This window comes from Gouania willdenowi, chromosome 16 (genome assembly GCF_900634775.1).
Source record: "Gouania willdenowi chromosome 16, fGouWil2.1, whole genome shotgun sequence".
NCBI classification, from domain to species: domain Eukaryota; kingdom Metazoa; phylum Chordata; class Actinopteri; order Blenniiformes; family Gobiesocidae; genus Gouania; species Gouania willdenowi.
The window spans coordinates 16,412,972-16,426,821 of NC_041059.1; the positions used below are offsets into that span (position 1 = coordinate 16,412,972).

At 40.2% G+C, this 13,850-nt stretch overlaps 1 protein-coding gene across 10 annotated transcripts in view; it reads left to right on the forward strand.

Annotated features, from left to right (window-relative positions):
• Nucleotides 1-13,850, forward strand: part of kif13a (kinesin family member 13A) — a 45,143-nt gene that overhangs the window by 25,217 nt on the left and 6,076 nt on the right. For 7 of the 10 annotated variants that reach the window (XM_028470229.1, XM_028470231.1, XM_028470234.1 and 4 more), the window contains 21 exons: nt 1,553-1,769; nt 1,909-2,071; nt 2,180-2,323; nt 2,407-2,556; nt 3,504-3,668; nt 3,763-3,936; nt 4,689-4,840; nt 4,911-5,043; nt 5,133-5,279; nt 6,973-7,005; nt 7,648-7,747; nt 8,755-8,881; nt 8,950-9,005; nt 9,086-9,210; nt 10,705-10,881; nt 11,521-11,613; nt 11,732-11,884; nt 12,238-12,315; nt 12,390-12,440; nt 13,392-13,479; nt 13,592-13,743. In XM_028470229.1, the coding sequence (XP_028326030.1) occupies nt 1,553-1,769; nt 1,909-2,071; nt 2,180-2,323; nt 2,407-2,556; nt 3,504-3,668; nt 3,763-3,936; nt 4,689-4,840; nt 4,911-5,043; nt 5,133-5,279; nt 6,973-7,005; nt 7,648-7,747; nt 8,755-8,881; nt 8,950-9,005; nt 9,086-9,210; nt 10,705-10,881; nt 11,521-11,613; nt 11,732-11,884; nt 12,238-12,315; nt 12,390-12,440; nt 13,392-13,479; nt 13,592-13,743 (2,678 nt within the window). The remainder of the gene's footprint in view (nt 1-1,552; nt 1,770-1,908; nt 2,072-2,179; nt 2,324-2,406; nt 2,557-3,503; nt 3,669-3,762; nt 3,937-4,688; nt 4,841-4,910; nt 5,044-5,132; nt 5,280-6,972; nt 7,006-7,647; nt 7,748-8,754; nt 8,882-8,949; nt 9,006-9,085; nt 9,211-10,704; nt 10,882-11,520; nt 11,614-11,731; nt 11,885-12,237; nt 12,316-12,389; nt 12,441-13,391; nt 13,480-13,591; nt 13,744-13,850) is intronic. The other 3 variants (XM_028470233.1, XM_028470239.1, XM_028470232.1) reach the window with 2 other exon arrangements.

Below are 13,850 nucleotides of genomic sequence, written 5' to 3' on the forward strand. Positions count from 1 at the left end.
AAAAACAACACATTTGATTTGAAGCCGTGGTAGAAGATCATTGTTAGGTTTAGGCATCTTTTGTCTTAAGACAACAGTTAATTTGCAATTTTAAGCAATGTATTAAGAAGAAGAAAAAAGTGTTTAAAATTGGTGAAACATTTAAGGATTTGTGGTTTTTATTGTTATTTTCCATACTTCGTTTCCCTGAAAAAATGTGGACTTTGATGTTTAAAGGGGACATATCATGCTAAATCCACTTTTTTACCCCTTAAATGCATTTTGTTGTGTATTTAGAGTGTTTAGAAGTACAGAAAAGTTCTAATTAGTCTCTTCAGGTGCTCCGTAGATATCTTTATATTCTGTTTTGGTCATATTTTTCAATCTGTTTCGATTTTTCAATTCTCTATTATGTTTTTTGAACAATAACGTCACAGTATTTGCAGCGGAACTGCCAAATTAGGACATCGACTCCAGGCCCAACACTTCGAGCAATCTGCCATTTTTATTTCTCGCTGCGATTTTGTAGTCCAAGCTCCAGGATGCAGAAGTTACGAGAGGATAAATCAAAATGTTCAGTTGTTGGATGTAGTAACCCACACGCTTCATTACACCGTCTCCCAGCATCAGAACCTTTTTCGAAGTGCCTGGTTGTTTTACTTTTCATGGAAATGTACCCACATCTGTGGGTAAGGTCATTTTTGTGTGTGCGATGCACTTCAAGGATAACTGCTTCAGCAACCTCCACCAGTATAAAGAAGGATTTGCCGAAAGACTTTGTCTGATTGAGGGTTCAATTCCTTCTATCTTTGGAGACAACGAACAGAGCACTTCGGTAAGCTGTAAATAACGCTAAAAAGTGTGATGATAAGACGTCCCTGTCATTGTTTTGTTAGCATTAGCAGTTGCACCGTCTTCATATGTTAGCGCTGTGTGTTCGTTTTAGATCCTTGATGATATGGCCTACGTGATTTAATTTAAGTCTAAAGTTTTCATTCGTCATTTCATTTTGCCATTTTTGTCTCCAAAAAGACTGTATTAAAATGCATTTCGTGACGTTAGCTTGGCGCTAGCGTTAGCTCGGCGCTTGTGTTAGCTCACTTGTTAACATCCATATGAAGACGTTGTTCTGCAGGTTCATCTTCATTTTCATCTCGCTCCGCCGGGTCTGACTCTGGCTCGAACATGTAAGGCTGGATGGACATGTCTTCTGTTGTTGACATTTTGTAAATAACGTGTGAATAAACCTTTTCTGTGCCGTTAGATGATTGTATCTCTTCTATCAAACTACAAAAATGGCCGAACAGGGTGGAGTTGAACCGAGTGTCACCTCTGCAACCTGGAGAGGGGGCTGGGTATGAGGTGTCTCATTTGCATTTAAAGAGACCACACCAAAACGAGTTGCTCTCAGAAGCACATCAGAAAAGGGGTAGAAAAGGGGCCTGTTGAGCTATAATAATGAGGAATTCATACACAAGCATTGCAGTTCTGCTTTATATAGACCACAACTGTATGATTTATATGTAAAAAGGAAGGATTTCAAGGCATGATATGTCTCCTTTAATGGGTGCAGATCCAATGCAGAATGTGGTCCATGTCCTGGAGAAGCAGTATCTGGAGGAAAAGCGGACAGCTTTGGAAGAGCAGAAGATGATGTATGAACGAGAGCTGGAGTCGCTACGACAACAGCTGTCTCCAGAGAAAGCATCGCAGCACCAACGCAGCAGCGACCGCCTTACGTTCCCCACGCACACGCCACACGGCAAGATGCGACTGTGGATGGAAGAGCGGTAAGTGGACTTTTTCAATTTTAAATAAGGAGTTAACATTTTTTTTTATTGCAAAGTTTACCTTTATTCAAACAAATTCAGCACAGGGAATGTGAGCAAATTTTCCCAGTTGAATGGTGTCAATGGTTTGTTTTTACAGCGATGAGCTATTTCGTCAGAGTCTGTCTCGACTCAGGGAGCAGGTCGTCAAAGCAAACACTTTGGTGCGAGAAGCAAACTTTCTGGCCGAGGAGATGAACAAGCTGACAGACTATCAGGTCACTCTTCAGATTCCTGCTGCTAACCTCAGCGCCAACCGCAAGGTCCGACCTCTGATGCCACTGCCGCAACACATTTTTGCTAAACTGTATAAACTGGAAGGGGTAAGATGTTTGGAACTTCATAAATATGAATCATTTTCTCTCATACAGCGTGGAGCTATAGTGAGTGAGCCAGCTATTCAGGTGCGAAGGAAAGGAAAAGGAACCCAAGTGTGGACGATTGAAAAGCTGGAGAACAAACTAGTGGACATGAGAGACTATTACAGAGACTGGAAGGAAGGCAGAGAGGAAACGGTGAGAAAAATAAACAAGCATTAGTAGAAAAGACAGATTAAACATGTGAATATGCTAAGTCTGCTTCATTTTTGCTTCTCCAGTCCAACAAAGCCAACAGTAAACACTGTGATCTGTTCTATGAAGCACAAGAGCACCACAACCTGATTGGAGTCGCCAATATTTTTCTCGAGTGCCTTTTTCATGATGTCAAGCTACAATATGCTGTTCCAATTATCAGCCAGCAGGGGGAGGTAAGAAAACTACGATCGCATGACACCATGTTTAGTGGGACCATACCTGTCCTCTTTTCACATTTTCACGTCTTGTACGGACCGTCCGGCCGGATTTTATAAATAGATGAAAATGTCCGGGTTTCCCAGGGACCCTGAACGCATCTCGGTTAATTAAAAAAACGTACTTCTGCTAATATTTGCTCTATTGCAGAAATTTCCCCAGTTTCTGAAAGCTAAAGAGTTGAGCCATTATGGTTCATTACAGTGATTTTACTCACACGTGATGGAATCATTGAAGATGCTGCTTTGTTTTGAAAAAATCATCACACGTGCAGCAGATAGAAGAGAAAAGACAGACAGAGACCAAATACTGGTGGATTTAATTAAAAAATGTCTGCAGGAAAACCCTCCTGGATGAAAAAACATCCATGGAGGTTCAGAGAAACTTATCCTATAGGAAGTTAAGGTTACAGTTATGTATTGAAGTGTATATTTAATGATTATTTCATGTTCTGTAAGCCTTGAGGGTTATTTTGGTTATAGTTTTAGTTTCTAGGAGGAGATGTTTCTCATTGTTTCAATGATAGAGAGATTTTAAGAAGGTTTATATTAGATTTCTCAAGGGCAGATTGTTGTAATCATAATAAAGGTGATTGACTTGAGTCACCACTGATTTCAGAGAATTTTTAAGTTTTTGTTATGAAGAGAAAAAACTATTTTTAAACCTTATGGACAACAACAACTTTTTTATCTACTGTAGTCTATTGTATTTTGCCATTACAAGGTGGATTCAAGAAAACGTCTAATACTGTCCAAAGTGTCCTCTTTGGAAATCAAAATACGGTCACCCTACTGTATTCATGTTAGTGCTAGAACAGTTCTGTGATATGCATGGTGACATACACTCCAATATATATGGATAAATTAAAGGTTGTACAGATGGGTTATGTTGCACTTGTGTACAGGTGGCGGGCAGGTTGCACATTGAGCTGACGCGAGTTAGCGGTGCTTTACCAGAACGCCACTCAGGAGGAGACGACTCATCAGAGAACTCCAGCGAGAATAGTTGCTACGAAGTCATGGACACCAATGGAGAAATTGTTCACATGGCCAAGAGGCTCACCTGTAGGGTACGAGTCCCTCATCAATAGATTCCACCCGATGTCGAAACACCCAGTAGCTCTGAGGACTAATCATTTCTCACTCTTTCTCTCTTTGCTTTAGGTGAGGATCAGGGAAGCCACAGGGCTGCCGCTCAATCTGTCCAACTTTGTCTTCTGCCAATACACATTCTGGGAACATGGTGAGCCCACTGTGGCTCCGCCCATGGTCAGCCCAGACAGACCCTCCCCTCGAAGCCCTGATGCTCAGTTCAGTGTCCAGTTTGATCACTGCAGGGTAAGAACAACAAGCAGCTTGTTTGGTTCAGTTTAATGCTGAGGACACCATGGAAAATAAATTCATTTACGATGAAAACAAAAGATAATCACATGCACTCTGATGAAGTTATATAATTCAGAGTAATTCATACATACAGAAAAACCTAAACTGTTCATTTAAATGAAATGAGATAAAGTATCAATATAAATTTTCACCAAACTATACCCTCTGGCCAAATTTAATGAAATTCCACTCTGGGGAAGGGCCCCCAGTAAAGTGGGAGTAAAATATAAATATTAATAATGAGAAGAATCCATACAGAAACAATATAATTATTCAACTATAACATTTCCTGAGCATTGACAGATGAATCCCTTAGGTGCCATGATTTTATAAAAAATTTTTAATGGATTAGTTTTATGTGCTTAGAAACTTTTACATTAAACCCCGGGTAAAGTTTTTGCCACTAGTCAGTGTGCTGAGGTATCATCAGTAAGAAATCCATCTACAATAAAACTCCAGTTTCACGTTGTGCAACAAAAGAGAAAAAAGACAGGCCAGCTTCACTCGTTAAATCATTTTTTAAAGGCAAAATTTTATTTTGAAATAGTTCATGTTTATAAATATGATCGTCCTCAGAGTTATTCAGAAAATAGAGAATATCCTTTGATTAAAAGCACCAACAGATGTGTCCGTGTATGTTTGTTACACGCAGGTAATAATGTAGTTAGTTAACAATCTCTGTCTTTTCATCTCTTGTCTGTGTCCAGGACTACACTGTTCTGGTAACAGATGAGTTTTTAGAGTTTATATCAGAGGGAGTGTTGGCCATAGAGGTGTGGGGTCACCGCTGTGCAGGAAACGGACGCTCGCTCTGGGAGCTCGATGCACTGGAGGTGAAAACCCAGACGCTCCGTGACAGGTAAGATGATTCCACCTTTGTACTGATATTCTTTTTACACATAACTTATTCTGGTTTTTGTGTGTTTAAGGTGGAGTGAAGTGTCTCGCAGGATCGAGCTTTGGGTCTCCATCCAGGAGCTCAATGAGCAAGGGGAGTATTCGTCTGTTGAGCTGCATCCTGGGAAAGACATCAGCACAGGAGGAGTCTTCCAACTCAGACAGGTCAATAAAACTCTTCAAGTTTCTCTCTAAGCTATGACTGCATAAGACACACTTTACACGATCGTCTGATTCTATAATTGTCCAATCAGGGTCATTCCAGGAGGCTGCAGGTGTGTGTGAAACCGGTCCAGAACTCTGGCACTCTGCCTCTGCTGGTGGAGGCTCTGCTGTCCGTCTCCATCGGTTGTGTGTCAGCACGCAATACTCAACTACAGAGGTCCCTCGACAGCTACCAGGTCTGCACACAACACAGCTCTGTTTTACAAAACCCTTGAATAGATAATGTTGACATCCCTGTGATGATGTGTATCTTTACAAACACTTTTTTAAACTCTACACGTGGGCTGCTTTGATGACGGAATTAAAACAATTGATTAAAAAAACAAATAAAGGATCCTTTGTGACTGTAAACACGGATCTGTATGTGTGCAGAATATTCACTTATATTTAGGTTTCAAGTCAGACTAGAAAGTAAGTAGCAATAATGTTTTACACACTGACACTACCTGGTTAAAGTGTCTACATCACTCATGTCAAACTCAAGGCCCAGGGGCCAAATCCGGCCCTTTAGAGCATCCAATTCTGCCCGCGGTACCAAGCAAAAAAATGTCAGAGAAACCATGAGTCAATTTGTCAATTACCTACGAATTCAGTTGTAGATATTCATTCATTCAAATTAATACACAAATTCATTGAAACTCCACAATATTAGCAGGGCTCGCTTATTTATGCTTAAATCACATAATCTCAAATTATTAAAATAACTAAATTTTTCCAAAATCCTGCCATTTTCTTCAAACTATTCCACAAAGTTTCCCCGAAATTACATAAAAATTGGCCACAAAATCAAATAACATTAAAGTGAAGATTTTGCAGGGACTGACATCTGCCACTTATTACTTTGATATTCCCAGTGCCATACATATTTTATAGTTTATTTATACGTGGAAGTGCAAACTACGGCACAAAAAAGATGAAATTATTCATTTTCCCACCTAAAATCTTTAGGATAAGATAAACTGCTCCATATTTGGCCCCTGAACAAAAATGTTTGACACCTCTGCTCTAGATGCTAATGATTTACTTGATGAAAAAGATGAAAATCAACAAATATTCATCCTCAATTAACTACGAAACGGCCCTTTGTTGTTATTGCCTCTGAAGTCTTCAGGAGAACATAGAAGTTTGTTCTCCTTTATGTTACTGACAACAATTCTCACAACAAACTACTTTGTGAAGATCAGAAATCAGCTTTTGGGATTGTTGAAATCAGGATATGCATTCCAGACATATATATATATATTTTATTTAAAAGTGTAATTTGACACATGAAGTCGAGATCCTTTAATAGTTCAGTGGAGAGGTGGTACTGTGGGTGTTGACTGGTGCTCTTCATATCTTCTGAGCTGTTCTGAAAGCTTGGCCTTTGTGTCCAAACGTGTACTATGGACAAATTATTGTGAATTCATGACCACCAGTTGAACTGCTTATCTCCAAAGCATTGCATCTTGGGACAAATATTCATTCCCACTGTCTTAAAACATGCTGTTCTCCTCTACTGTTAATGGCTGGAAATACTTTCCGTCTAATGTTGTCATTGTGTCCCTCACATTCTGTAACAAACAGATATTGGGAGTGTTTCATGTGTCAGCCAGAGATTACATTTGTTATTTCCATCTTGAAATACGAAGACACTTCTTTGATTTGAGTTTGTGGAGGCTTTTAACGTATCCGATTGTGCCCCAGTTTAGGATTTACTTCTTCGTTGTCTGAGAAATATATTTTAACATATGATTAAAAACATGTGCTTTGCTATGAAGTAAGAGGTTTTGTCACATTGCTGGGATTCTCATCAGCAGATGCTTTGCTCTCATCAGGATCCATTACGTTCACTTATTTAACTGGGTGTACTGTCCTCTCTCCTGCCAGTGTGAGGTGGAAGACGATATGGATAGTTACCAGGTACCCTCTCCTCCCGTTGCTGCCCCCACCCACCCCCCCCTTGCTGTAATTCCCCCTGCAGCATGAAGGAAACACACTGACAATCTGTGTTTGTGAGGCAGGAAGCAGAGGAGGAAAACAAAAAGCGTTTTTTATAACAGCAGCTGCTTGCGTGGCTGAACTCTGAAACTGTAAATATCAATCAGAGCTACTGCTGTATGGCAGCTATCAGTGCAAAATGAAGCCCCTCCCACAGCTGTGCTCCCAGCCAGTCAGAAGCATGCGTGCAAGGGGCGTGTCCCACTGTCTTGCCTTTCCCCACAGGTTTCCCACACTAATGCTACTGACACTGCTGAGGAATCGCAGAAATAATAAGCCTCACGTCATCATAAAAGCTTGCATGGCTGCATGAATGATAGCATTTAGCATGTTGAAAACGTACTGATACCAAAACTACAACATAGCCTGTTTTAATGTTTGTTTAAGACTGTTTATTATGTACTCAGTGATTGTTTTACAATGTGATCAGAAACAGAATATTTAGGGTCGACTGGTGCTGTTTTGGTGCATGTGAGTCGTGTGAAGTTTTAAGTGTGTTTTGTGTTTGTAGACACGCTGTTTAGGGATTCCGACATTAGATTATGACCCTGATCTCTGTTTCAGGAAGAAGATCTCAACTGTGTGAGGGAGCGCTGGTCAGACGCTCTGATCAAACGTCGAGAGTATCTTGATGAACAGATAAAGAAAATCATCAACAAACAGGGTGAGTCCTCACCCAGTCCAGCCAGTGGATATCACTGGTAATTTGTGGACAAAAAAAATATTGTCATAGTTTTCGACTATAACTAATTAAAAACTAGATGAAACACATCAAAATAGATTGATATCTTCGTTAACTATGGTGATTAAAAAATAAATTAAAAAATGACAATGTTCACATGGGACGAAATCTATTAAATCAAAACATTTTTTTGTTGCGTGGAAGATGGCTCATTTGCTCTTACACACTGATCACATCAAATCTATCTGTGTGCATTTATTTTAATAGCATCCTGTATCCGGTTGATAAATGGTCATCTTTATGTCATTTACTGTAGTTGACAAAAACTAGACTATAACTTTGTGGTTCCCAAACAGGGGTACGTGCACCCCAGAGGTACAGGAGCATATTGCAGGGGGTACTCGTAAAAATGGAACAATTAGTTTAAAAATAATCAGCAAATGTTCCTAGATCTATTTTTTGGACAAAGTCACCACAAACTAACAGTACTATTGCTCAATAAAATACTACATTTTCTATGCTTTTTATCACACTCATGACAATAGGAGACAATAATTAGCTACATTTTATAAAGAAGACTATATTTACTTACTATTGAAGTGATAAAAGTTGTAGTTTAACTAAACTCCACTTTAAATTCCACTTGAATTTGTAGAATAAGCCTTAGGGAACTAATGTTCGAGCACATTTAGGGGTTTAAAATGGCCCGCTGTTCCACAAATGAAAAAACATATGGCATTTTTGAGAGGGTACTTAAGATATGAAGAGGGGGTACACATGGTTTGACAAAAACATGAAGGGGGTACGTGGGACAAAAAAGATTGGGAGCCACTCCTATAACTGAAATAGTCCTGTTGACTACATTTTGACTGTGACTACTAAGTTGCGTTTTAGTAATATTTTGGTGTCCAAATCAACACTGCTGCACATGTACACTAATAATTATTTGTTCAGTTAGGTGTGATTAAATCTTCACTTTGCACAATCAGAAAAGTCAGAGGAGGACGTTGAGCGAGAAGCCCGGCTGGTGGAGCAGTGGGTGGGACTGACTGAAGAGAGAAATGCGGTTCTGGTTCCTGCACCTGGCAGTGGCATCCCAGGAGCTCCTGCAGACTGGTATTTAAAAACACATTTACCTTGTTTGCCACATTGTCCCTGCGTGAACTCAAGGTAATGTTTTTTAGGACTCCCCCTGCTGGGATGGAAGTCCACATTCCTGTACTCTTTTTGGATTTAAACGGTGAGTTAGCCACATATTTTATTTACCAGCTTCGCTTCGTCTCTGCTTTTGAAACTGCTAACAGATCTCTCTGCCACCAGCGGATAACCTGACAGCCAACGAGCAGCTGACAGGCCCACACGCTGCAGGGGTGAACTCGATCCTGCCCAAAGAGCACGGCAGCCAGTTTTTCTATCTGCCGATGATCAGGCAGAGCGATGAGAAGGTGAGGCTGACTTTGGCTTTACTGCCCTCCTTTGGCTGAAAGGACAAAGTGTTAAACACAAACAGGAAAAGTGTCTGTTTGTCATGTGCCAAAAATGTTGTTTTTGTAAGTGTAATATACTCAGTGACAGGTCTATGAGGCTCGAGCTATTGAATACATATTTAATTTCTTCAGTTAATATCCAAAAATAGATCATATTGCATTATTTATATTAGTATTATATACAATTTTCTCTAGTTTTAGGGAATTTGGGCCATTCATTTGAGCAGTAGGTAATATCTTCACCAAAGTTTATTTGTTTGGTTGTCTGTTAGCAGGATTATGTCAAAACCAACAGACTTTGAATACATTTGAGAGGAATCCTCCACTGTTTTAACAAATGTGGCCTAAAACCTTTGAAATGTACTTATTAGATCTATACCTAACAAAAAGCATGATTTTGAACCATATTCTTTTTTTTTTAACTTTGAAAAATGGCACTACTTTACCGTTTTAGAGTCTGTGTTCCACCTTCTTGAAATCATGTGATTGAAGATGTCACACAACCCCATTTGCCTGTTACACGCCATTGTTTCCTAGTGAAGTGAAACATTCAGCCTGCTTTTTAGATCATTTAGCAGCTTTTTCAAAATGCCAATTTGTGCTGCTTTTGGTTGCTCTAAATAATCAGGAAAAGTTAATGATGCCTACAGTATGTAGCCCTCTTTGGTTTACCGAAAGAGAATAAAAACTCTCCTAAGGGGCCTTAGTTCCCCCTTAAACAATGTGTGGCTCTGATGGCTGAAGTTAAGCGAGTAATCACAGACTGTTGAAGACACAAACCCTGAGAATAGAAGTTCTTTTGGGTGGGAGTCCTTTGGAGAGCTCTTCTTCTCTGCTTCTTATCTACTACAAAACCGCAGAGTGGGAGCGGTCGCCGCCTGCGGTCACAAATGTTTTTGGCTCACAACTTTTATCCTCTTTCGGTGAACAAAAGAGGGCTACATCGGCATCTTCAACTTTTCCTGATAATTCAGAGTAACCAAAAGCAGCACAAATTAGAATTTTGATCAAAAAAGCTGCTAAATGATCTGAAAAGCAGACTGAAACAATGGGATGCTTGCAGGCAAATGGGGCTGTGGAACATCATCAGTCATGTGATTTCAAGATGATAGTAGTTCCATTTTTTAAAAAAAAGTTGATAAAATGAATATATTTGCAAAATAATGCATGTTATTAGGCATAGATCTTCTAATAAGGACATTTAAAAAAAATTAGGCCACATTTGTAAAAACAGTGGAGGATCCCTTTAACCAAAAATAGACCTTACGCAATAAAAGATTCCATTCCATTCTAGCCCATCGTGAACTGCTGGGATAGGTTGCAGCTGCTCAATCGGTCGAAAAGTCCAGGTCTCCAACAATCTCAGCTCTTGCTGCTACAGTTTTTTCTATCACATATTTAGTGAAGAGGACAGTGAAACAACAATGAAACACTGCTCATCTATTTGACCAGGTGTTGGCTGTGTGCTCCTGGGACTCCTCCATCCACGACTCTGTGCACCTCAACCGGGTCACCTCACCGAACGAACGCATCTACCTGATCATCAAAGCCACGGTGCAGCTCAGCCACCCAGCCTCCATGGAGCTGGTGCTACGCAAAAGGATCGCTGTCAACATCTACAACAAACAGGTTTATTCACACATGATGATTATGATACAACTTAATGTAGAACTAAGTAACTTTTTCACCTTAATAAATCCTTCTCGTAGTCCCTGTGAGGGTAATACAAGTGTTTATGGGGTGATTGGGGGGTCTTTCATCTCCCCCTGCTGTCTCTGGTCAGAATACCGTATTTGTAACTTTCCCAGCCTCCGACTTGGTGGCAAGACGTACTGCTTTACGGCAGCCCAATACAAACTAATGTTAGATTATGGCACGGTTGTGTACAAATTCACGTTTCTCAAACTTACGCACACACACACACAACCCAGTGCTCCATCAGGCAGCACACACACAAATATCCATCCATCCACCCATCCATTTCCAGAGTCGCTTTGTCAGCAAACAAACGCATCACACACATTTCCACACTTCCTTCCGTAGCACCCTTAGTGTCACTGTTGTAATAGGATTTTTCAGTCTTGGGTGCGCAAAGGGGCATATGTAGCCGGGGCGTGCAGAGTTTTTACGACAGTGACATAACCAAAAGGAACCTTTAGGGGGCGCGCTAAGTGCAAGTTACTTAGTTCTGCTTTAATGAGGTAAGGTACAGATTCATGAGAATATATGCATTTTTATTAACAAACAGTTGATGGATATTTTTTCCAGAGTTTCACTCAGAGTCTGAAGAGAAAAATGTCCCTAAAGAACGCGCTCTACTCCTGTGGGGTGGCCTATGAGATCGTGTCCAACATACCAAAGGTAAAACTAATTGTGTCACAACAAAAATGATTTCAAGGAAAATGACTTTATAAAACTGTTGCTTTTGTTTGTAGTGCTTAATCAGCAGGTTGCTTATTGTGTTGTCTATCGCATCCAGGCCTCAGAGGAGCCAGAGGAAAGGGAAACCTTAGCGCTCATGGCTGCTCGTGGAGACAGCGAGGAGACTCAGGGTGGAGAGACCTACATTGAGAAATACACTCGGGGAGTTTTGGAAGTGGAGAACATCCTGGGATTGGAGAGGCTACGACAGGTCTTACGCACAGAAACACACATTGGGTGTGCCCAATGATGGACAGGCCACTCTTGTTTGTTTTACCTTCAGTATTACATTTTAAGGGTTTTTTGGTGAAATGCAAGAGCTAAAAAAATCCACTAAAAAATCAAATCTTTAAAAATGTAACCCAAGAAATGTATTTTATATTAGAATAGCATTGGTTTTGTATTCTTTGTTTTTTGTTTCCGGTTACTGTGGTTTGAGTGAGACCTCAGTGTTGTACATACTGTACATATTAAGGGTCAACAAAGGCTTTAGCCTGTGTTTTAGAAAATTTTCATTGTTGCTTGTATTCGTAAAACCTGAACTTTTCGTTTTTATGTGGGCAGGCTGTGACAGTAAAGGAGGCGTTCGCTGCCAAGGGGAGGCACCTTAAAAGAAGTGTCAGCACACCAAATGTACAACATGTAACTGCCACACTTTTTGCACTATTAATGTGCATTGCTTTTTAACCATAAACAAAACTGTCCCTCATTTCTAGTCTTCATGCAGCAAGTCAGACCTGACTGGTTGTGAGGATGAAGACTTTAAGGTATGTCCATAACAGCGTGAGCAATTCTTTAACCATTGACTTTTAAAGCAAGGTGTGAAAATACACAAAAAAAGACATGTTTTCTCACTCACTTTTTTTTTAATAAATTTGTATGATTATGATTGATTAAGGTTGCTCTGTCACTCCTTGTGCAGTTTGTAACTGCTCTTGAGCACATTATGACTCACCAAATACAATGGTGTAAGTTCCAGCAGAAGTCCTCATTGTGGCATTAGGCACAACAGTTACACGGCAAATCAAGCAGAAAAAGGCAGACCAAGGTGGAAAAGCTACATCTAAAGCAGGGGTGGGCAACTCCAGTCCTCGAGGGCCGGATTCCTGAGACTTTTAGATGTGCCCCTGCTCCATCACACCTGAATCAAATGAATGGCTCGTTATCATGCTTCTGCAAAGCTTGATGACAACACATCGGTTTCACAAAATGGCAGCTGGTATCAGTGCAGCCACCTCTGTGAGCTCTGACGAGCAGCCCCTGTTCAGGAACAGTAACTACAGAGTGATACGTGCATTCATGTCAGAGTCTCTAAAACACCAGAAAAAATCTCCAATAACACAAGATGAAGTCCTTACATTTGTCACTATGTCTCTATTGAGAAAAAAGTTGCTAAGAACGCTTACAAAGACACTGGTAAGGGAGGTTGAGTTTTGGTTTCAAAACGAAGCAAACAGAGAATTCTACAAACTGCAGCTTTAACCTCTTTTGATTTATCCTAAAAGTGTGGGAGCTGGCAGATGGAACCAAAACTCAGCTCTGTGCTTTTCTAAATTGATCCCCAGAATTGTTGACCCCAGTTGTATTAATTTAGGCTCAAGTTAATTATCCTTTTCCTCAGTCGGTAAAAAAAGTTCATGTTTCTGCTTTAAGGGTGCAGTTAATATTTAACTGAAACATTCTTTCAGTTTTTTCTTACACTGTTTATTATTGTCCAGAATCAATGTGATCAGGCGGACAACACTCACTGTAATCCCCAGGATGGCTCCCTATGCACCACACCTGTTAAAACTAAAGACAATCAAGGTAAATACCTAGGACAGGATCTGTGTAGGTGCTGCATCACCTTTACCTTTTGAGTGATAAAAGTATAGAGCAATCCCTTGTAAGTGGTTTAGCTTTATATGTTCCTTCACAGGTCTGGTACCAGAGAGTCCAACCTTTTTTATCTCCAGTCCCTTTAAAGCTCTCTCTCCTCAACCAACTAAGTTTCTCAAGTCCCTGCTGCCTGTCAAAGAGGAGAGCAAGGCAAAGAAAGTTCTAGAGGCTCGACCACTGTTGGGACAAGAGGTAAGGAGAGCAGAATGAAAACCACTTACTCGCATTTTTGTTTGTGCCATTGAACCATTATTTGTTCCTCGTCAATTGTTGCTTCATCAATTCATTATCAATGAATT